The sequence below is a fragment of the Cardiocondyla obscurior genome, linkage group LG24 (genome assembly GCF_019399895.1).
Source record: "Cardiocondyla obscurior isolate alpha-2009 linkage group LG24, Cobs3.1, whole genome shotgun sequence".
Lineage (NCBI taxonomy): Eukaryota > Metazoa > Arthropoda > Insecta > Hymenoptera > Formicidae > Cardiocondyla > Cardiocondyla obscurior.
Window position 1 is genome coordinate 1,521,814 of NC_091887.1, and position 20,328 is coordinate 1,542,141.

The 20,328-nt window shown below is 46.2% G+C and overlaps 1 protein-coding gene and 1 long non-coding RNA gene across 5 annotated transcripts in view; one reads left to right on the forward strand and one right to left on the reverse strand.

The window, feature by feature from the left end:
• Positions 1 to 392: 392 nt before the first annotated feature.
• Positions 393 to 18,705, forward strand: LOC139111629 (uncharacterized). Of its 2 annotated transcripts, XR_011547248.1 has the most exons (7): positions 393 to 1,516; positions 1,767 to 1,979; positions 3,518 to 3,763; positions 4,776 to 6,447; positions 6,676 to 6,769; positions 7,224 to 7,400; positions 18,618 to 18,705. It is a non-coding gene; the product is annotated as an uncharacterized lncRNA (long non-coding RNA). The 2 variants fall into 2 exon arrangements; XR_011547247.1 differs by lacking the exon at positions 18,618 to 18,705 and having other exon boundaries at positions 7,224 to 8,649.
• The window catches only part of LOC139111624 (ubiquitin carboxyl-terminal hydrolase 48), a 49,175-nt gene continuing 45,948 nt past the window's right edge, over positions 17,102 to 20,328 (reverse strand). For all 3 annotated transcript variants that reach the window (XM_070672040.1, XM_070672039.1, XM_070672041.1), the window contains one exon: positions 17,102 to 17,418. In XM_070672040.1, the coding sequence (XP_070528141.1) occupies positions 17,396 to 17,418 (23 nt within the window). In that variant the 3' untranslated portion in view covers positions 17,102 to 17,395. The remainder of the gene's footprint in view (positions 17,419 to 20,328) is intronic.

Genomic DNA, 20,328 nt, shown 5'->3' on the forward strand with positions numbered 1-20,328 from the left:
CCGCGACGTGGCGATCGGTTTATCCCGCTATCGTCCTGCCGGCCGCCACCTGCGGTGGGCGCATAATAACACCGCGAATCACTCACTCAAGCGGCACGCCGCTCCATGCCGGGACGCGGGCCGAAACCCGCGGCGCGCCTCGCCCGGCCGCGGATCGCGCCATGATCGACGCCGGGAAGGGAAGACTAGATCGCCGACGACGAAAAATGGCCTCCTTTTGTCACCTTCTTCGTTCTATTTCTCCCCTCCTTAGTCCTCCGCTTCTCTCGTTCTCTCTCTCTCTGTCTTTCTCTCTCTCTCTAACCTCCGCGCAGGCAACGACTGAAATCACCGTCGACGGGAGACGTAGAATCAGCAACGCGACTTCTCGCCAGCGATCGCGCTGAGTCCTGCGCTACCTTTTTACTCGCCGGCCGCCCGGCCCGGAACGCACAAAAAATTGCAACCACGGCTAAGCCCGGATATCGTGAACCGTGAACCGCGGACGCGGTTTCAGCACTGACGCGGGACCCGCGATTCGAACGACCGTTCGGCCGTGCTCGGTCGTCTTCGTCGGGTGTCGTATGCCCCCTCACGACTCCACCGTCCTCCACCGCTCGTTCTCGTGCCGTGCTGGCGACTAGCGGGGGAAGATGCAGCTTGCTACGGAAGGGCGAATGAGTTGAGGCGCGGTGCACGGAAAACGCGACTTCCCTTCCTCTCTCCTTCTCCGTCTTCCCTTCTTTCTCTCCCTTTCAACGAGCTCTCCTCGTCCTCCTCGCTTGCTCGCGCCGCGCCGTGCTGCCGGTGGGAGCAACAGCTTTTCTCGCCCGTACAATATCGGCTCGCAACGCCATAAGGTAAGTTCCGATTTTCGCGATTCTCGAGAAAAGGTTATGCTCTAATGGAAGGAACTTGACAACTGAATTGCGCAAACCTGTTTTTGCCTCTCGGTTCGTACGTAAGAAGCCGGCGATCGACGACTCGAATATTTTGTAACTCTTGCGAGAGTTACTTAGAAGGCACACGCGCCACGTAATGTATCTAGCCGTCGTAATCGGCGGCACGTCAAGCCGCGCGAACGACTCGCGATTACACTGACGATTTTTCGCTCTTGCAGGCGTAGGCGCGACCAGCTTTCGCGAAGGAACGACGATTCGGCCGAAACAGCCGGCGCTTGAACCCTCGAATTCACAAATGAGCAAAAACCTGGGCTGAATCATCGCGCGACGGCCTTGACGTGTAAAAATCTCCGCGCCGTGGACACGAAAGGACGAGATTCTAACCTCTCACGACCCAATTCCAGGTCCCCGACGATGAAGGAGCTTGAGAAAGGTCGCGTACGCTCTGTGAAACATCATGCAAAAAGCAGCCCCTGAAATGGTTCCCGAATTCCTCGGGAATTTCTTCGGCAGACGCGGAAGATGGGGGAAGGAAAAAAACAGTCCTAGGATAAAAAGTCACCCGCCACGAAGGAGTCGATGAACCCACGCGGATATATTTTGACAAGCTGAATCCTCTCGTCATTTCTTCGCAGGTAAATTTAATGATTTTTTCGCACTCTAGTTGCGCCAGCTGCTACTTGAGACAAACGTTAAAAGGAAAATGTATCTGTATTATAATTTCTTTATGTTCTTCTAACGTTAGATAACGAGGATAAAGGCCTGATCGAATTGATTCTCTGACGTCCCGGGGACTCGATGGATACTGACGATCAAACTGTTTAAATTAATGAGTCATTTAAGTAAAATTTAACCCACTAACTGAGACCATTTCTTCTATTGCAGTTTACTGCTGACCTTGAACCAAGCAGCCACCCCGCCAAACTAAAGATAAAAGGAAAAAGTTAAACGTATGATGTCGCCAACCCCTGTGGCGTACACCAGAAAGGAGCTATAACCACAAATCTTATCGCCAGAGACGGAGGAAAACTAGAATGGGGTTGATGGTCATGGTTAAAGGGTCATGGAACTCTCAGTGCTCTACTTTCTTAAATGCGTGTAAGTATTCTCCGGAATATTATATTCTTATAGGTCAGTAAAATGGAAAGAAAGTCTAAGGAACGATATTAGCGAACGTGGATCTTGGAGCACTGACAGAAAAAATTTATCAGACATAAAGCTAATCAAATATTTTAAAAAGTGGCTAGTTATTTAGACTGTGAACATTATATCTACCGAATAATATTACAAATATCGTTTAATCGAAACTTAAATAATAATGAAGTAATATATTAACTTATTTATTAATGAATATAAACGGAATATAATAAATATAAACTGAAAGAATATAATAAATATAAATTTATTTATTAATGAAGCATATTACATATTAACATATACATATTAACATATTAAATATTAACATATTTCATTCCTGTGCAAGGTAAAGCGAGTCTGATAAAATTCGTACGGAGTATCTCGCAGAATTAAATAACGGAGAATCAATTGCGTGGCGATACACGACAAGGTATCTCGATCTTCGCCATGGTCAACGTACGTCTTAGTGAAAAATCCGGGGACGCTGTAGGTTCATTCACTGGCCATTAATAGATCCTCCGTCTCCTTTTCCCCGAGAAAAGGAACCACAAGCGGCGGTGTTGTCGACCCCCGCGGAGCGCTCCAAAAACAAGCTATAACCACAAATCTTATCGCTAAGGGAACGGGAACGGAGGGACGAAGAAGACCTCGAGGGGGGTTGCCGGTTAGGTTAAAGGGGGAGTTCGTTCCACCTTCCGAGCTACCTAACAAGTAGCTTGTAAGAAGAGCCGTTTCGCCCGGTGATTCGTGCTCGTAGAGCTGCCGCCGCTGCCCCGAGGAAAAACTGCGACACGGTTTTTCGGCCAATGGGGTTCTCCCTGGAAGTTCAAGGCCATTCTCAAAGATAGCTGCGGCACGAGGGACCGGTGAGAGGGGGATAGGAGAGCAGGCGGGCTTTTTTGTTTTCCAGCGCTCTTCTGGCACTGCTATGAGGATGAGGACGACCGACAGACCGACAGACCCCGGGCTGCTGCCCCCGGCCATACGTCTCGTTCCTCCCCGGCGCCAGATCGTTTTTTGGTCATCCGCTTCTCCGCCGGTGACATCGACGCACCTCGGCATTTTTTTCGCCTTCTGATTGGGGACGAGTTCGAACGAGAGAGACTACCCCCATCTCTCGAATCGGAAAGCTGGTCGTTCAAATGATTTACCGCACGATTTCATGAATATATTCGGCTAATTCGAACGTCGGGGGTACGCGGAATGCACGACTCGAAAAAGTAATGAAAGTATATTGTCCATGCGTCCACGACGCAGCCCAATTTAAATTATGATATCTGAAAAAGCGTTTGATTGAACTTTATTTACAGATTATCAGAGATTGATACTAAGAACTAACATTATGTTATATGTTTTTTTTTTAATTATTACATATTAAGTTATCAAGTTTAAAATTTAATTATTTCTAGCAGCTAGAAGAATTTTAAATGTTCTCCAATTGTATATATTTCCTCTGCTATAAAATATTTCACATTAATAATATTTCTAATATTTTGTAGGAATCAGTCAAAAAATGGACCGTGAAAAATCTTGAAAAATCCTCCCAACGACTTATTCAATGGCGCCCGGTTGATCAGCCATGTTGTCTTAAACGAGCAAAGCGAAAAGGAACACGGGGGACGGACCGAAGCAATGTAGCAAGAAATCATGAAACGGAGTAAAAGGATGGGGACAGAGATTAATGAGAAACGAATCTAGCAGAGGAAAGAACGACGAGAGAAGGTCGACTTGAATCGAAAACCACGGTAGCGTGAATAAACAGTCTTCTAGCGGATATATATATAACATTGAACGAGACGCGAGGGAGAAAGAAGAAGATAGGCAGCTGTCGCGAATTATATGAAGAATCAGAATTCAATTTTGCCAGAAATCACATCTGCGACAATCCCGAGCGTTCGCCGTAAAATCGTCGCGAGAAGTTCGTCGTTTTTACGCGAAAATGACACAACACGCGTTTGTGCCATTCTCATATCTGCGCGCAGCTCGACATTCGAAATCAAAGGCGCTAGGAAAAAAAAATAAACCTTGTTTTATTCGCGCGTTACGCATGTTCCTGATAAACTAAATACAGTATCGGACGTAAAAGAAAAAAAGGACAAAAGCAGACCGCGACACGGCGATTCGACCATTTTCGCGCGGGGTAACGATAACGCTGTGTTTCGGTGTTGCGGCCGGACCTCATGCATAATTAATTAAATGGATATGCGCTTTCGATTGCAGGCGAGCGGCAGCGCGAGCGTGCACACGAAACGGAAGGCCAAGCCTTCCACTCCTCCCAGGGGGTTGGCTCGCCTCATTTAGAAAATGAAATTGCGGGCCCGCGAGGAGGGGGCGTGCTCCCTCCTCGACCCGTGCATGCGCACCTCGCTCACCTCTCATCCCTCACCTAGGTGTAGCGGAGGACCGGGGTTTCGATCCTCCGCAGGACTTCTCGGTGGCCCCGCGACTCCTCGTGCTACGGGGAAAATGGTGGCGCTTTTTACGTGGTATCGCATCGACTCCGCCGCTTCGCGCTTTAAAACGGACGGTACTTTGCTTATTGCCATTAATCGCGCGTTCAGCATGCCTATTTTTCTCCCCTCGCGCGGACTCGCCGCGGGGCAACAATCGCGGTTCACGTTTCTTTCTCTGTTCACGTAGACATATTTTCGCGCCGAGGATCAATTCCTGCGTCGCGTAATTTTACTTCTAAATTATATTTAATTAAAATTACAGTCGTAGTTTTACAAGATATTTACATTATTTTTCTGTTTGCAGTGTTATTTCGAGACTGTTACTTGGACGCGCGTCTTATAAAGGCCGGATTAATATTGAGGAAGCATTACGATTTCATAAATTGGCCGGCGATCTAAGTAGGTGAAATTTAAAAGTTGAATTTGATTGGCACGATAAGAGCGGCGACATGGTTGCATTCTGTAATTCTGAGAGAAGGGGGTGGATAATCCGGCCGTGCGGCGCTCCAGGAGGTGCGGAGGATAACGGAAAGCGGCCATGCGCGTCCGACTGCCATCGCGGAATCCTGCCCCTCCCAGCGTCTGTGACGTCGGAGGATAGGTCAGAGGTCGATCTCACGGAAGAAGGCACTGACCACACCTGTCCTCGAGATAGCATGCGAATTCATAACTCCGAGGCCTCGTATCTGCGGAAGACGAAAGTAGCTTGGAATCAAGACACGCTCACCGAAAAGTAAAGACGAGAAGGAAAATTAGTGAAAAGAAAAAGATTAAAAAAAAAAAGAGAGAAAAAATCCTCACTGTAAAGGAAAACGAAGCGCTCGCCAAGTCTGTCGCTTCGTGAAATGCAATTTCGCAAGAGTCTTGAAAGCGGAGCACTCGCAAGGGAAAAGAAAGAAGGCGGGTAATCGGAAACCGTGTCTCGGTCGCGCGGCGAACGAGTAGCCGCTTCTCGCGGAGGGACAAGGACGTTGGCGCGAGTGCAACCCCAGCGAGGGGACCAAATACGTAGGTCGTTCGCGAGAAGGACAATCGGTCGTGCATCTTGCAGACGCAAGACGCGGGAGATCTCCGCGCGGAGACGGGAAACGCGGAATAAGGAGGAGATACCTCAGTCCGACTGACTGTAACGAGACGACCGAAGAGGAAGAGAGAGAGAAGAAGAAGAAGATGGAGAACCGTCCGGAGAGAAATTAATGAAAAATATCAAGATACGGAGGAGGAAAGAAGCGCGAGAGCTGAAACATAGATCGTGCCTCGCAGTAAGAGAAGGACAGCCGGGTGGCTGAACGGCGCGGTAGAACGGTGAGGGAAAACGACGAGGAAGAGCGAGCGACCGGTGAGGGATCGCGAGGAAAAGAGAGGGCCAGCTCCGATGAGTAGTCGATGAGGAAGGCTTGCCACTGTCGGAGCACTCCGAGAGAGGCGTTACCAACGGTTGTGCTTCTCATTGGTCGGGTACAGAACGTTCTGGGTGCCACCCATCGCAGGCGCAAGCAGAAAAAATGCGGTCCCCTCCACGTGGAGGAAAGCGCGCGGGCAAGGAGTCGAGAGGTGGATGATAGAGATGATCTCATAAACGCGGCGCGTGAAAGAGCGGGACGGAAGACGGAGGTAGCGACGGAGGAGGCGAACCAGACGGGGGATGAGGTGGAGGAGACGAGAGCGAAGAAGCCGGACAGGAGCTGGTCCCGAGCGCAGGATGGCGAGTCCTTGCACGCGTTTGGCAACCCCGCCCGGAGGGTTGACTCCCCGGGTACCACCGGCTCTTGGATGCCGCCATCACGGCATCCAAGAAACCCCCTTACACCCTCCTACCTCTCCCGCGACCTCCCAGCCCCTTCCCGCAACCCCCGCGATTGCCGCCAAAGAGGATTCGCGAGACGCGAGCGAGACCCTGGATCTTATCCCTCCTGGTTTTTGAGACGGGTCCTACGGCGAGATGGAATGTATTTTTTCGAAAAATACAATTTAATGTAAGTAGATGAAATTCTTGTCAAACTTGATTAAATGTGATTTTATTTTAACATCAGCGAACGAACGTATTGTGAATTAAACACCGATTTTTCTCGCGGAAAAATTATATTATTTTACCAATGTTCGATGTATGAAAAACGACTAGGAGATAATCAAAAGCGGGATGTTTTAATATTTATTGATTCGCGCTGATGTTACTTTGTAAAATATTACAATATGTGTTTCAGGTCGGAGATTAAAAATCTTAAACTTGTAAAAAAGCAACACAGAAATGTATTTACCGAACGTCTACCTAAGGACGAGCTCGAGGAATGTTACGAGGTATTCTAAATTTATTTTTAAACACTTCACGAACATATGTATGTATGTGGGCTCGCAAACGCGAGCTATCAAGACCATGCAAAACATCCAGCAATTTTTTGTCCTAAAAATTCGAGGACACTGAAACATCGCGTTATTATGATATTCAACCTAGTTACTCTTCCTTGTATTTAAAATACAATTTTCGAATAATATAAAAATCGAAAGCAAGAAATTTATTTCAATCAATTAAACTGGACTATTCGAATAAAATTCTGAAGTGTTTAACTCGCTATTTAATCGCATATCAGGAATTAGTTTTAAGGTTTTTATCGATATTAATTTCTTTAAGAATCAAATTAAAGATAAATTAAGATACTGATGCAGGTACATTTAGAAATAATTAATAATAATTAGTATTATTAATTTATTTTAACCAAAAGGACTATTATTTCAATTTAAATTAAATTTTCAGATGAAATTCGCTATGAAGACATCAGTCGGCTGAAGCAGAAAATGTCAGAAGCTGCACCAAGAAAATAATAACGTGGCAATTGGCTGAATAATAATCGCCTTAGAATCGTTACATTCACCACCGTGTGCATCTACGCGGCGACTCCACGTCTCTCCCACGTGCACGCTGTCGCTCTCGGTAATTACGGCGCATCGCGATCGCGACCTCGCCTTTTCCTTAAAGGTGTTGCGAGCGTGGAATTTTCTTTAAAGCCGCGGCACGGCTTTCCCGCAGTACGGAAAGGGCGTTGACAATGTCAATGACACGGCCGAGCGTTAGGAAATAGCGATCACACGCACCGTTGTGCAACATCGACATCGGGATGCAGAGACTTCTCGACGACGACGACAAGCGTCTTATCCCAAATTAAAGCAGCATCGGTAAATTAAGAGATAGCGTTTTCTACTACTCTGTTTAAGACCTATAAAGTTCATCGAGACCTGTCCAAACGCTGCACCGCCGTGACGGTAACGCTTTCTATCGATTAGCGCGTGCCAGAGTTCCAATAATCCGCATTATTTTTATTAAATAACTTAACAAGCGAGATTACACTCCAATAAATAACGCCTAGTGTATCAAATGAGAAGGATATCACAACGTGGAACATCTACTTTAATATAGAAATATATAATCGGTCGCGCAAAAATTCTGTTGGCACTGAGTCAAGTTGCATTCATTATATAAAACGAAATATGATATTCTTTTTTTTTTCTTTTTTTTTTTCTTTGCTTCGACTAGCGGAATCGAAATCGAACGCACGAGTTATAAGTTACAGATTTAAAGTTGGTCGTTGGTTTCTTGCCCCGTCGCCTTTCCAAAAGGAGACGCGGGACAATTTCCTCCTATCTCGCCGCACCGCTCGTTTTTTAATCGGCGTTCTCAAAGCCCGTGACGAAAAGGCGGCCACTGATGTTACGAATCCGATTTTCACGCCGAAGTCATATAGCTGATCGTCGGCGATTCGAGATCTAGGTAAACCGTTTCAGGATCCGATCAGATGAATTAACTGTCACCCATCATGTTTCGACTCGATTAACGGTGCGAAGTGGATTTGAGGAAATTAATTTCGAGCGAAGAGAGAAGGCGTTTTCTCGCGCCTCGACGTTTTCGACGATGCCACGTGCAATAGGAATAGGAAAAAAAAAAGATAAAAAAAGAAGAAAATCGGCATGTCCGAGAAGTTGACCTCCGCGACTTGTGCCTCGACGATAGGCGTGTAATTCAGCAGCGAGCGAACCAATTCGGGCGTAATGCGAGCACGGGGACCGCCAGGGGGAGAATTAAGCATAGTCATATTCGCAATTAGAACGCGGTCTAAGTTCTCTCGTTTGCGGATTTTGCCACGTAATCTTTCGCGCCCGGTCTTCTCGCCCCTTCTCCCCTTTGCCCCTCACCCCCTACCGGCTGTCCTTTCTCCCTTGCACGGTGGAGAATCCCTTTTTCCCCGTGACTCGGGATTTTTCTCACTCTCGAGATGATCGTTAAACGAGCGATCCGCCTTATCATACATCTCGATGAAACCGCATAAACGCTCGATAGACGTTTCTCTTAATTACCGTCGGATTCATATCGTCTCCGTTACATTTTTGCGGTTTACATTCGGGTTTTTTTTTTTTTTTTTTTCACCGTCTGCCACGTCGCGTATGCAATTTTCGAAATCCTGCCGAGTCACTTAAACTTATAAAAATGACGAAAGACGTATAAAAATGTCATTATGCTTCCCCTTTAACTCGCGAGGGGCAATCAAGCGTACCGTGAATAATATTAATGAAGGTCGCGGATTAATTTCGTTCTTGTTACGGAATTATGCGAATTATTTAAAAAGAGAATCGGGAATCAGGCGGGGACGCGCGAACAAGAACCCCCATTCCTTTTCGTAATCCAATGGATAAAATTCGCAAATTACTCGCGAAGGCGAGGGGCGAGATGTTGCACCGGCGATTATCAAACTACTTTATTGCCCGTTCCTCGCGCGCGCGGAGAATCGAAAAGTAATCCCATTTCAGCGGGAAGTAGTCGAAACGAGGAAGGCGAATAAATTGTAGGAATGCGCCGTACGGTCCGGAGAGAGAAAGACTTAATGCCAAGACAATTTTTCGAAAACGCGTCAGGCGAACGAATAACGTTGTCCGGCCGATTTAAAATTCCGGCGGCATAAAAACCGAGAGGGTTAAGGGAGGAGAAACGAGGGAAGGAAGGAAGGAACAAAATCGTTTTGTAGCTACGAACAGTAGCAGTATCCTTTCGACCGAAGGATCCGCCCTCCGCCCTGCGTCGCCCGCTGTCTCTCTCTCCGTTTTTTTTTTTTTTCCCCTATTTTTTCTTCCTTTTTTCAGCACATCTCCGGTGTGCGCCTCGTTTCTTTTCGTCGCTCCTTAAATTCATCCTTGCCTCGGCCGCGCGGTAGTAAAAGCGCGCGCACGGGTGCTTTACGAGTGTGAATAGACGGCCGTCCAATTATGCGGCTTAATTTAAATGGGATAATTGCGTCCAGAAGCGGCGTCCCGCATTATGCCAGCGCTCGGATATACACCCGCGTACTGCAGTATGCGTGAGGGTGTGTTTTGCGAGGCTAGTATGCGCGCGTACATGTAATTGGATCGCTTAGAATATTCTTTCGGCTCCGGCCAGCTTCCGTACGCCACGACAATCGCGGCCCCGGCTTCGCCGCGCGAACGTAACCCTCGAGATAATGAGAGGCTTCCCCTCCCGCGCGATATTACCTCCTCGCATCGCTCACGGAGCCCCTGAATAAACTGTCCCGAATCGGAATTAAAGTGAACCGCTGCGTTAAGCCGGCGCTAACTAAGTCGAGTCAAAAGTGCGAAAAAATATAGAAGCGTCTTGGGTAAAAATCTGTCGCCGTGATTTTATCATTTTGTTAAGAGAGAAAGAAAGAAAAAGATAGAGGGAAGGAGGGAGGAAAAAAAAATTGTATATCAAAGTTATAGGGATTCCTTCCCGATTTTTGGTTGGATCGCGTCGTGGAATGTCAAGATCGCCACAATCCGCTGCTGGTCCGCCGATGGTATGTCTGGACAGCCCGAAGAAGCCTCGTGCATTTTTCAGGATCCAGAAGGGCTCCGAGGGCGTACCTTTCGGCATGATCCGTAAAGGGCTTCCTGGAAAGTCACGGCTAGGACACCCGTGCGCGCGTTCCACGGAAGGTGGGCTTTATTATCGCGAGAGGCAGCGCGCGAGACGATCGCGATACGAGCTAGGCATTCGCTAATTATGTAATTATGAGAAACAGAAACCTCGATACGTATCATCGGGCGTCTCTTTCAGATTATGATAATTACGGTCTCTGTAGATCGAGAGAGCGCCGACTTAAATTGTTGGCGCACGTGATTGGCAAGAAAGAAATTAATTTAGCAAATTATTACTTTAATAATTTCCACAGCAGCTAATTATATAAATTATTATTGAGAGTGCACGCGAGGGTTTCGACACGTGAATGTAAATCTACGTCGGACGGGTCCTTTCTGAAATGCGCCGATCAACGATAGTCATCCTGGCTTTCGGCGTTCCGGCAAACATTGCTCGACGATGATTCCACGTGTAGCACCAATTACCAATTGCAGCGGCTTAATGCAATCAACGAATTGACGCCAATGTCGCGGTCGACTGCTTTCCCACAAAGTTTCGAGCGGAAGATCGACCCAATTACGGGTTAAAGCGATAATTGGTAAATTTATCGCCGGCGTGACTCCGTCGCCACGCCGGTCAAGCGATCCTCTCCATTGGCCTGAGACGAGCTATTAATTGTCTAATTATCGTTAATGCTGACCCTCCGACAAATCGCCATCCCCCATCCCATCCCAGACGCGATTCCCTCTACGGGGCATTCGGCTCCGTACAAACACAAATGCCATTACGTATTAAGACCTCTATTAATTAATTAACAAGTACGAAGTATAAACGCTTTAACGAGACGATAAAAAAAAATAAAAGACGCTCTAAAACATTTAATATAAAGGCACTCTAAAGATGTCGCATTAGTTTTCAATAACGTTAATTTGAAAAGACATAAAAAAGAAAAGAAAAAAAAAAAAGGAGCACGCGACTGGACTTGAAAGATGCATACGAGACTGAATCCAAGCTGGAGTCCGTCCCGCTAATACTTAGCGTACGAAAAGTATCGCGGAACGGTCGCTAATTGGCTAATGAACGTACGGATGATTGGTACGAATGAGTCACGGTAATCGATCCCGGGGCTGTAAAACCACCTGAGTATTCCCTCGCATCCCGCACGGGCGGGAATGCCACTCGGCCCGCCACCGACAATCGAAGAACCCACTCGGCGTTATAAATTCTAGATAGGCGAATTAGAAATGCTAATTTCCGTCTGGAAGTAAGATGATTGGTTTTTGCAACTCCTCGCGTCCGGGCTCTCCGGGAACTTTACCTCGCGCTCGTACCAAATTAGTCGTACGGTCGCAGTACGAAAGTCCGCGAACGAAAGTGGACTTGATAGAGAAAGAAAGAGGCGCGAGAGGAAGAAGAAAAAAGAAAAGGAAAAAAAAAAAAAAGAAAGAGCGGACGACAAGGGGGCGAGAAAGCGAAAGGGAGAAAAGAGATCGCAAAGGAGGAGGAACGTGGAGTGGAAAAAGGAAGCTTCTTCGCGGCCTCTTGCGAACATCACAAAGCACCCGACCGCAACCGACTCGTACCCACCCTTTTGCTTTATTTCATTTCGTTTTTAATTCCTCCCAATTCCGCCACTGTCAAGTCTCACCGGCGAGGACGAAAAACGCGGAGACGCGTCACAGGACCCTTTCCCAGCTTACCTTCCGCGCGCCTGTTAATCGCTAATTCGACTCAAAGCCGCGTTTACGCTCGGTACTTATCACGCGACATTTTTACATTATCGTTGTCGCGTAACGTCTGTGTTAAATTGGCGCGAATGCAGCGTGTATGCGCAAGAATGCAAACCTGATGTAACGACATCAAGAGGGTCCTTTAAGACGGGATACAAATTTTCCTCCTTCGAGTTCCTCCCGTTTAATCAGCCACTTTTTTTCCTCCTGGCCTGCGCAAATGAAAATTTTAAGAAGAATTAATAAAAACCGCGGCGGACGGAAGGAAGAACAGCGGAAATAGAATAGAACGAGCAAGAAAATTTATCTATAATTAGCACTCGGTGATTAATATCCAAGCGCGCAGACGAAATTAATGAGTGGGCTTGTTAAACGCGGCGACTAATATCAACTTCTCAATTAGCAAATTTTTCCGGCCACGCTTGCTTGACCGCGTCTAATTTCTTTCGGGGCCCGTAATAATCCGGTTACCCGGAAGAAAGCCGCGTAATAGAAAGTACGCTGTAACGAAAAGTATAAATCTTTATTAATCGCTCCGAGCGAATTTTATGAACTAATCTGTCGAGCGCGGGTCTATATATGGAGGCCGCCAATCAGCCAAGCAATTACTCCCGGCGTATTGAAATTTCCTTTTACGGTCCTACGGTCAAAAGCCGTCGGACTTTGAAGCTGCTTTGCGTAATTCCCGCGGCGTATCGAGAGCGTCCGAAAAAAATAAAAAAAAAAAATGTCTTTGGCGTAATTTCGAAAAAACGCAGAAGACGAAGGAGTCGCGGCAGACTACGAGAATACCCCCCCGTTCTTCCTGCGCCGTAGACGTAGTACTAATGTCATTATAATGGCCCGTCAAGTCGGCCGGTCATCTGTCTCGAAATTACCAAAAATAAAGGATTCGCTCGCAAGTCCATTCGCGAGGAGCGGATGAATCCTTCTATCGGCTGGAATTTCACGCCTCTCGGGCCCATTCTGGAAATTACGGGACACGCGACCGGCAAAAAAGCTCCGCGCGATAAGATAGCGAGCGTGCATTTCGGATGTCGAGGGGGGCATTAACATCCCCGAGAGTAACGGGGGGCGCGAGGAAACGGAATTCTCAGAGGAGTCGAGCCGCGCGGGGACAGGGATCCTCGTGAGGTATTAACGAGTTTTTAATGGATGTCCTTCCGCGCGCTTTTCCAACTCGCTTTCTCGGCCCGACGTTATCCGCTCTTCGGAAAAGTCGGCCGTGTGCGTCGAAAACGAATTCTCCTTTAAGAGCGGCGGATTACGAGGGCACGCGCTTTCGGCGGCGGACGAGGTGGGCATTTACGTTTCGTATACGTCAAACCGAGCCTGTTTCGACAACTGTTATCGATGTGCGCGTGCAACGATCGGCTAAAACCCCCGGGGCGAGGGAGCTCGCCCGCTCCTCGCTCCGGCCCCGAAATGCCCAATCGCTTATTGGGCCACCTTCCGCGGGCCAAAAAGTTCATCGGTGGACATATCTTTCTCCCTGCCCTTTTCTCCACATGTCCCTCGGCCCGTTCGCCGTTCGTGGAACGTTTCCAATTCGCGTCGCGGCGATTTTTTGTAATTAATCTTCAGACCGCGCAAAGGAAGAACGCGAAGTCGAAGAGAGAGGGGACACGGAGGGGAGGAGGAGATCCAGGGAGACACGATGCCTGGAATAAACGAACGGGTAAATAAAAGTAAGGAAGGAAGAGAGAACGAGGGATGGTGAGAGGCAGCGGGGCAACGTGCGAGCGGATGAACGAAGAGGGAAAAGGGAGAGATCGTGCGCGAGGGTGAGAGGGCAGGACGAAGACGGGAGCGCGGAGACCAGTCTGCCGCGGTGTATCCGCTTTTTGCGGGCGTCAGATGACAGTCGCTTATTTACCGGAGCTTCGCGGCCATCTTGCTGCGATCCGAGTTAAGGAGGAGGCCCGGCGCGCGTAAGGAAAAAATAAAAAAAAAAAGAAAGAAATAAAGAAAGAAAGAAAAAGAAACACGAGAAAAAGGAAGGCGAGCGGTTTAAAGCCGGGCGATGAATATGGACTCGGTTAGGGAATTAATCGATCGTGCGCCGATGCCCGCGAGGATCCCGAACAAGGAGTAACGACAAGGACGACAGTTGGCGGGAGGAAGAAAATTGCGCCGATGGTACAGGGAAGAGTCCCGGGAATAAATGCGCTTCTTCGATGCGAGCGAGCCGTGGAGGCGATAGATACCCCGACGAAGGAAAGAAAAAAAATATAAAAAATAAAATTAATTAATAAATAAAAATGCGAGTGAAATCGCGAAGATTCCTCGACGTCGGTTTACGTTCCGCGGAAACAAGACGGGGGAGGAGGATGGGAGGGCACGGATTTCCGGGGTACAGGACGTCCAGGCGCCTCGCGATCCGCTTAATGAGGCACCCGTGGCTACCGCGGCTCCGCGCTCATTAACCGGAATAAGGGCCGAGGGTTATTCAATTAACGAACCACAAACGCGAATAAATTAATTACGCCGGCGGGCGCGCGCGTCTCCGGGATAGATGAGAGTGCACGATGTGTCTATGAAGAGGAGGGCATCGCGGAGGGAAGGCCAAGGTAGCCGGCGATTCCCCGCCGTGGGCCCCCACCTGGTTTAATTACGGCCTCTCGCTAACACGTTTCTATTTCTCGCAGCCAGTATACCGTTTGCCACTTCAAAAGGCTCGCGTACGTTTAAAGGAGCCTCATTATTGTTCTCATACTTTTTTCTATCGCGTTAGTTCCGCGGACTCCGCCTCGCTCCGAGGTAATTTCTCGAAGCAGAGGCGCACGATAGGATAAGGAGGCGAGCAGTTTTCCATTACCATATACAGTTGTTTTTAGTATTTATGTAATTACGCCGACTAGTATTAACGATACGATCAGCTGTCGAGATATGCGTGGATATAAATATTATTTAAAACAAAAAATGATTTTTTTTTTCTTTTTTTTTTTTTTAATTAAAATGAGTTCTTCAATCTTCTTTAATATTATAAAAATAAAGCTACATTTTTTATTGCTGCTTTACGCATAGACTTATTAATTAACGCGTGAAAGGGCCGGATGTAGAAGTTTATTAGAAATTGCATTTCTCTCGCGAGATTTGGTATGTCGTTTGGTATTATATATCGTTTGGTATCTATCAAAGTGGAAAATAAATAATAGTTAGATACGTGCGCCTAATTCAAGAACACGGGCTTGATTTATCATTAAAACGCTGCGGCTGAACACCATCGCGTTAGCTAGATATGAGAGAGAGATATACAAACGTCGAAGAGGAGCGAGGAGAAAATAGGACACCCCCGGCGGCGGTGTATTTAGGATACATCCTGTCATTTGTCATTTCAAGGGTTTGCGCTTGACTTGTCAGCGATTCTCCCCATTGTCTACGCCACAGAGATAGTTTTGTCCTCGAGAAAGAGATTAGTGACACTCATGCATCGCGCGAGAGCCGTGCCGAGGCTCCGAAATCGTGGTGATCGGACCGCACCGTTGAATCCGGACGACCCTCGCCTTCAAAGCAGAAAGAAATTCGCCGAGTTCAAGAGTGAATGGCGACCCGGCTACGCCTCCGCGACGTCCGATTTAATTCGGTAAATAAAAATTAAAAGAAAAAATAAATTAATAAATAAATAAAAATACGTCAGCGAGAGTGAGAAAAAAAAATTGCAGAATCCGTGTAATTCGTAAAAATCCGTCGCGCCTTAACGGGATCAACGAACAGCGCGACGGCCGCACCGTATTGAGCTTGTTAATAATAAGGCAATGTTTAACAAGCATCCTCTAAACAAAACCACGATCCGTTCCGTCAAGATTAACGCTCGCATGCGGGTCGGCCTCGCGATACGAATTAGGGAAAAAAACTTGATGACCCCCGACATTTGTAAGGATTAGAAAGAAAATCAGTAAAAACGGCGGCTTAACCCCTCGACGTTGGTCGCACGGTGAAAATCTGGCGTACCCTAATAATCCGGAGCGATTTCTCAAAAGGCGATCTGGCACCGTCCTTTTTGCATCTCGCGCGGAGCTTTCCCCGTGTCGCAGAAAACGACGCCACTGTCCTCGTTACTTTACGGGCCACCGACTAATTACCGCGTGCACCAAAAACGCTTATCCGCGGCATACGTATCTTCAGAAAATAATCGAAAATAAAACGCGCGAATCGGGTAAATTAAAAACTCGACGATCTATAATCGGCGGGCGACTCCGCCGATTTCCTGCCGAACGCGAAAATTCGACTAGCTACGTAAACCCTGATCGCCTTTCGACCGGTTTACAACGAAGTTTAATTACGCGGTGCCAAGTTTGATATAGTTAGGCCCATTGAACTGCCGGCAAGATTGTTTTACGAAGTAAATGAGGCAATGATGACTCGAGGCTTCGGGACCACCTAGCAGCCTGACGAAGTCCTTCCAGGCTTGCCTTTAAACTCCTTGCAAACTAATTAACGCGCGACCAACTCACACGCACGCCCCAACACACGCACGCGGGACACGCACGCACGTAACAAACACGCACGAAGGTAACAAACACGCGTAAACCTGCGCCTTCCCTTCTTCTCTCGCTCTCGCATGCTGAAGCTATCGTAGACTTAAAGAAAAATCCCTCGAGAATTCTGAACGCCTAAACCCGCACTCAAATTTCTTACTACATATACTATAAAAAATTTATGTATTAGGTTCCTTCATACATGTATTAATTCTTTCTGCAAAACTTCCCAAACACAACAGTCATGAATATCGCAATTATATTATTAAGCCATATGTTTATACAAGTTAAATACATGATCTATAAAACTATTCACTGAAACTTTTCGCGACGATATAACAAGCGGGAGATGGAGATACACCTTTCGATCTTACGAACGAATCGAAGAAGCACGTCCGTTTTGTTTCTACTTTATTTTCTTAATCCTCAAGAATTTAATGAATTACAAAGTTGTTGTAATGAATAAATCAACAAGCTCTCACCCACCCCCTTCCCCCTCCCCTCCCTCCGCTCCCACGATCTCCTCACTGCCTTCCTTACATTTTACAAATCTGATTACCTCTTTCTTAACAAACAGATCATATAGTATAAGTTGTAAAGACACAACAGCATAGAATTATAATTCTCCGCACATAATTTTCCGCAAACTTATCGATAACGGGATGCACGTATAAGGATCAATATTTATATATATATTTAATAAGTATGTATGTAAGAGATGTACGTATATACATTAATGTATAGGTTGTGTATAAAAATATCTTGCGTTAAATCGATCATTAAACTATTATTAAACGTTAAAGGAAATTAGCTAAAATTATGTTCATACAGATCAGCTTGGTACCAGTTCCGTTCCTGAAACAAAGAAAAAATCATAATAGAAAAGCCTTAACGAGGTGAATAGCGATCGGACGTATTGTACACGGCACAGATACATAAACCGAGCGATATTCTCGGTCGGCCGTCACCTGAATTCCTGAATATCGTCCTAATATCGACATGCGAATATCAAACATTCCACGACGGCAAGGCGGCGTGTTGCTTACTACTCGATTCCAACTAAGCTACGTATATCTTGCATGCTGAAGCCGTTATCCACCAACTTATTCTATCTATTTCCTGTTATTAATTTTATTTAAGTTACATATTTAAATTTTCATTACAAAGTAATTTAATATATCTAATCTACTATAAGATGGCATAGTTAAAAAATTCTCACAACATAAAAGTAACGTTAAGAAATAGCACAGCATGCATGAAATAAACGTTCGGCATCTCCGATATGCAGCATCGCAGCATTCGTTCCTATTAATTTAATATTATATTAAATGTTATATATATATTTATTCTTTTCTTTTTTTTTTATAAGAAACCAAATTACTTGTCGCTTTTTATGTTCGTCTATCTCTTTATCTTTTATCTTTTTCTATTTCTATTCCCTGCGCGCAAACTTTCTTCTAGTCCGAAGGGAATTTGCTTTATAGAAAATAAGCCAAGCGAGTCGACCAAAGCTAGCTCCGTTGTTTCATAGAGGGTGGATTTGTATATAAATGATCGTGTGTGTGGACTTGCGGGCGTGTTTGTCTGTACATCGTCGGATCGACGAAACGCCTCACGCATGACTGACTTTTCTGAAACATTTTTCTACGCGCTACGCGAAGAATGGAGTTCTACCCCTTTCGTCAGAGTTTCTTTCTTATCTATCCGCAGAATGACTTCCTAGAGTAACGCGGGAACGTGAGGCCGTCGTCTCTGTCGACGTTTATGGATTATAAGTTCATACCAAAGTGCTTACCAGCAGAAATTATATATTTCCAATTCCTTTAATTTAAAAGAAAAAAAAAGAAAAGAAAAACCTGCGAAACTGTAATGAAGTAATAAAATCTTTATGAAATGTCGTAAAATATCAAATAAGACTCCGGGGCACAAAGTACATTCTAAACGTAACAAAAAAGCCATAAAATTAAATGTTAACGTCAATTATCCCTGAAAAATAGAATTAATATCTTTTAATAACTGTTTTTGCAATTTCCTTATTTGAGTTTCTTCCACAGAAAATAAAGCCACGCAACGCTACAGAAGGACGGACGGAACTGAAGGGAATAATTCGCAAGTGGCCACAGAAATTCTCTAGTCGATGGTGTTGTTTCGTGGCGCTGCTTAAAATCACATTAAGGATGAGAACGGCGCCGAAAATGACGGGGGCGGAGGGGGCAAATGTGAGCAGGACGAGACTGTAACGAGAAGAGATTAAAGTTGCATGAAATCGAGGAATATCACGTAAGCTCAAACACGTTTAAGTATAATAGTATAAAAATAAAATCAAGATTTAAAAAAAAAAGAAAAAAAAAGTCGACAGTCAGCAGCAGACTTACGTTCTTTCGTAGAAAACCTAAATTAAATAATAAAAATTATAGATACATTTATATATTAATTTTTACGAATTCGTGTAAAATATTTCGGGTGCATTTAGGAGAATTTGATTTATCCGCGATATCGCTTTCTTAATTAAAGAGATATATTCGAAAAACAAAGAGAAGAAAACGGGGAGTGGAGATGTAGGAGGCAATTAATTGTACCGCGATCGGGACCTCTTTCCTATCCGCGCCGAAGAACCGAGAGAGAAAGTCTCCCTCTTCGCTCTCGCCTCGTCACGTCTTCTTCTGTCTGTCTCTCGTCGTAGCTGACTGTGACAAATAATTACCGAGGCTTAACATAAGCCAGAGGCGGTATACTTAGCTAATAGCAAAAAAGAGCGACGATGGCCTCCGAGCCGCTCTACGCGCTCGTTTACGCCCCGGGTTCGCGAAACGAAATGGATTTCCACGGACGACACGAAGGCTCCGGATATCGCGGCGCGCTCGTATCGATAAAACCGAAGATTGCGCCAGCGAATGTGAACGCGCCGCGCTTATTTAGCGTCGCAGACGCGGATAGAAGCGAAATAAAAATTCATCGCTACGACGAACGATACGTTAAACGAGCCCTACTCGGATCATCTTTAACGACGGGAGTCAACAGGTACAAGACGCTCCCTTTTCTGCGTTCTCTTTTCTATCCCTCTCTTTCTCTATTGCCCGTTCACCGTTCCCAGTTTCTCGCGGGATTCCGGGCTAACTTATACTTATTATTGCATTATCTCGCGCTCTAGCATAATTCCAGGCTGCGCCGGAGGTAAGCGGAGAGATGATGAGGGGCCGAGAGGAAAAAGCCGGGGTGGACCGATGCCTTCTTTTCTCTTTACGAAATCCGGCGCGTATAATCCGCGCCTCGAGGTTGAGTGCGCGTAATTGAGCGCACTGGTGACAGGTGCGTTGCCCTTTTTTATTTCAGCTTTGCTTAGCGCGAAGCAGCCCGTTAATGTCTTCATTACGACTTCATTTATCAACCTATCGTGCCGTTTTTCCTTCAATATCTGCTTACATGCCGGGAATTCTGCGCGTCTCGCCGCGCGGAGTAGCAGTTCTTCGGTTCGACCGCGAGAGAAATTTCTTTTTCGTTTAATAAAGAGACACGTTTCGTCCGTAGAAACGGCGATGCAACGCTTGGCGGAACGATATTGTCGCGAAATTTGATGCTGTGTTGCAAAAAAAAAAAATAAAATAAAATAAAATAACTAGTAAGAAAATTCGAAAAGCGACGGAAAAGGGCGCGAGGGATAATATATGCTACTAATTTACACGAGCGTCTCCCGTTCGACAGTTCGCGCGTACCCCCGACATCCACCCCTCATCCCACGAGACCTGGAAGGGGTGGCCGCGCTCT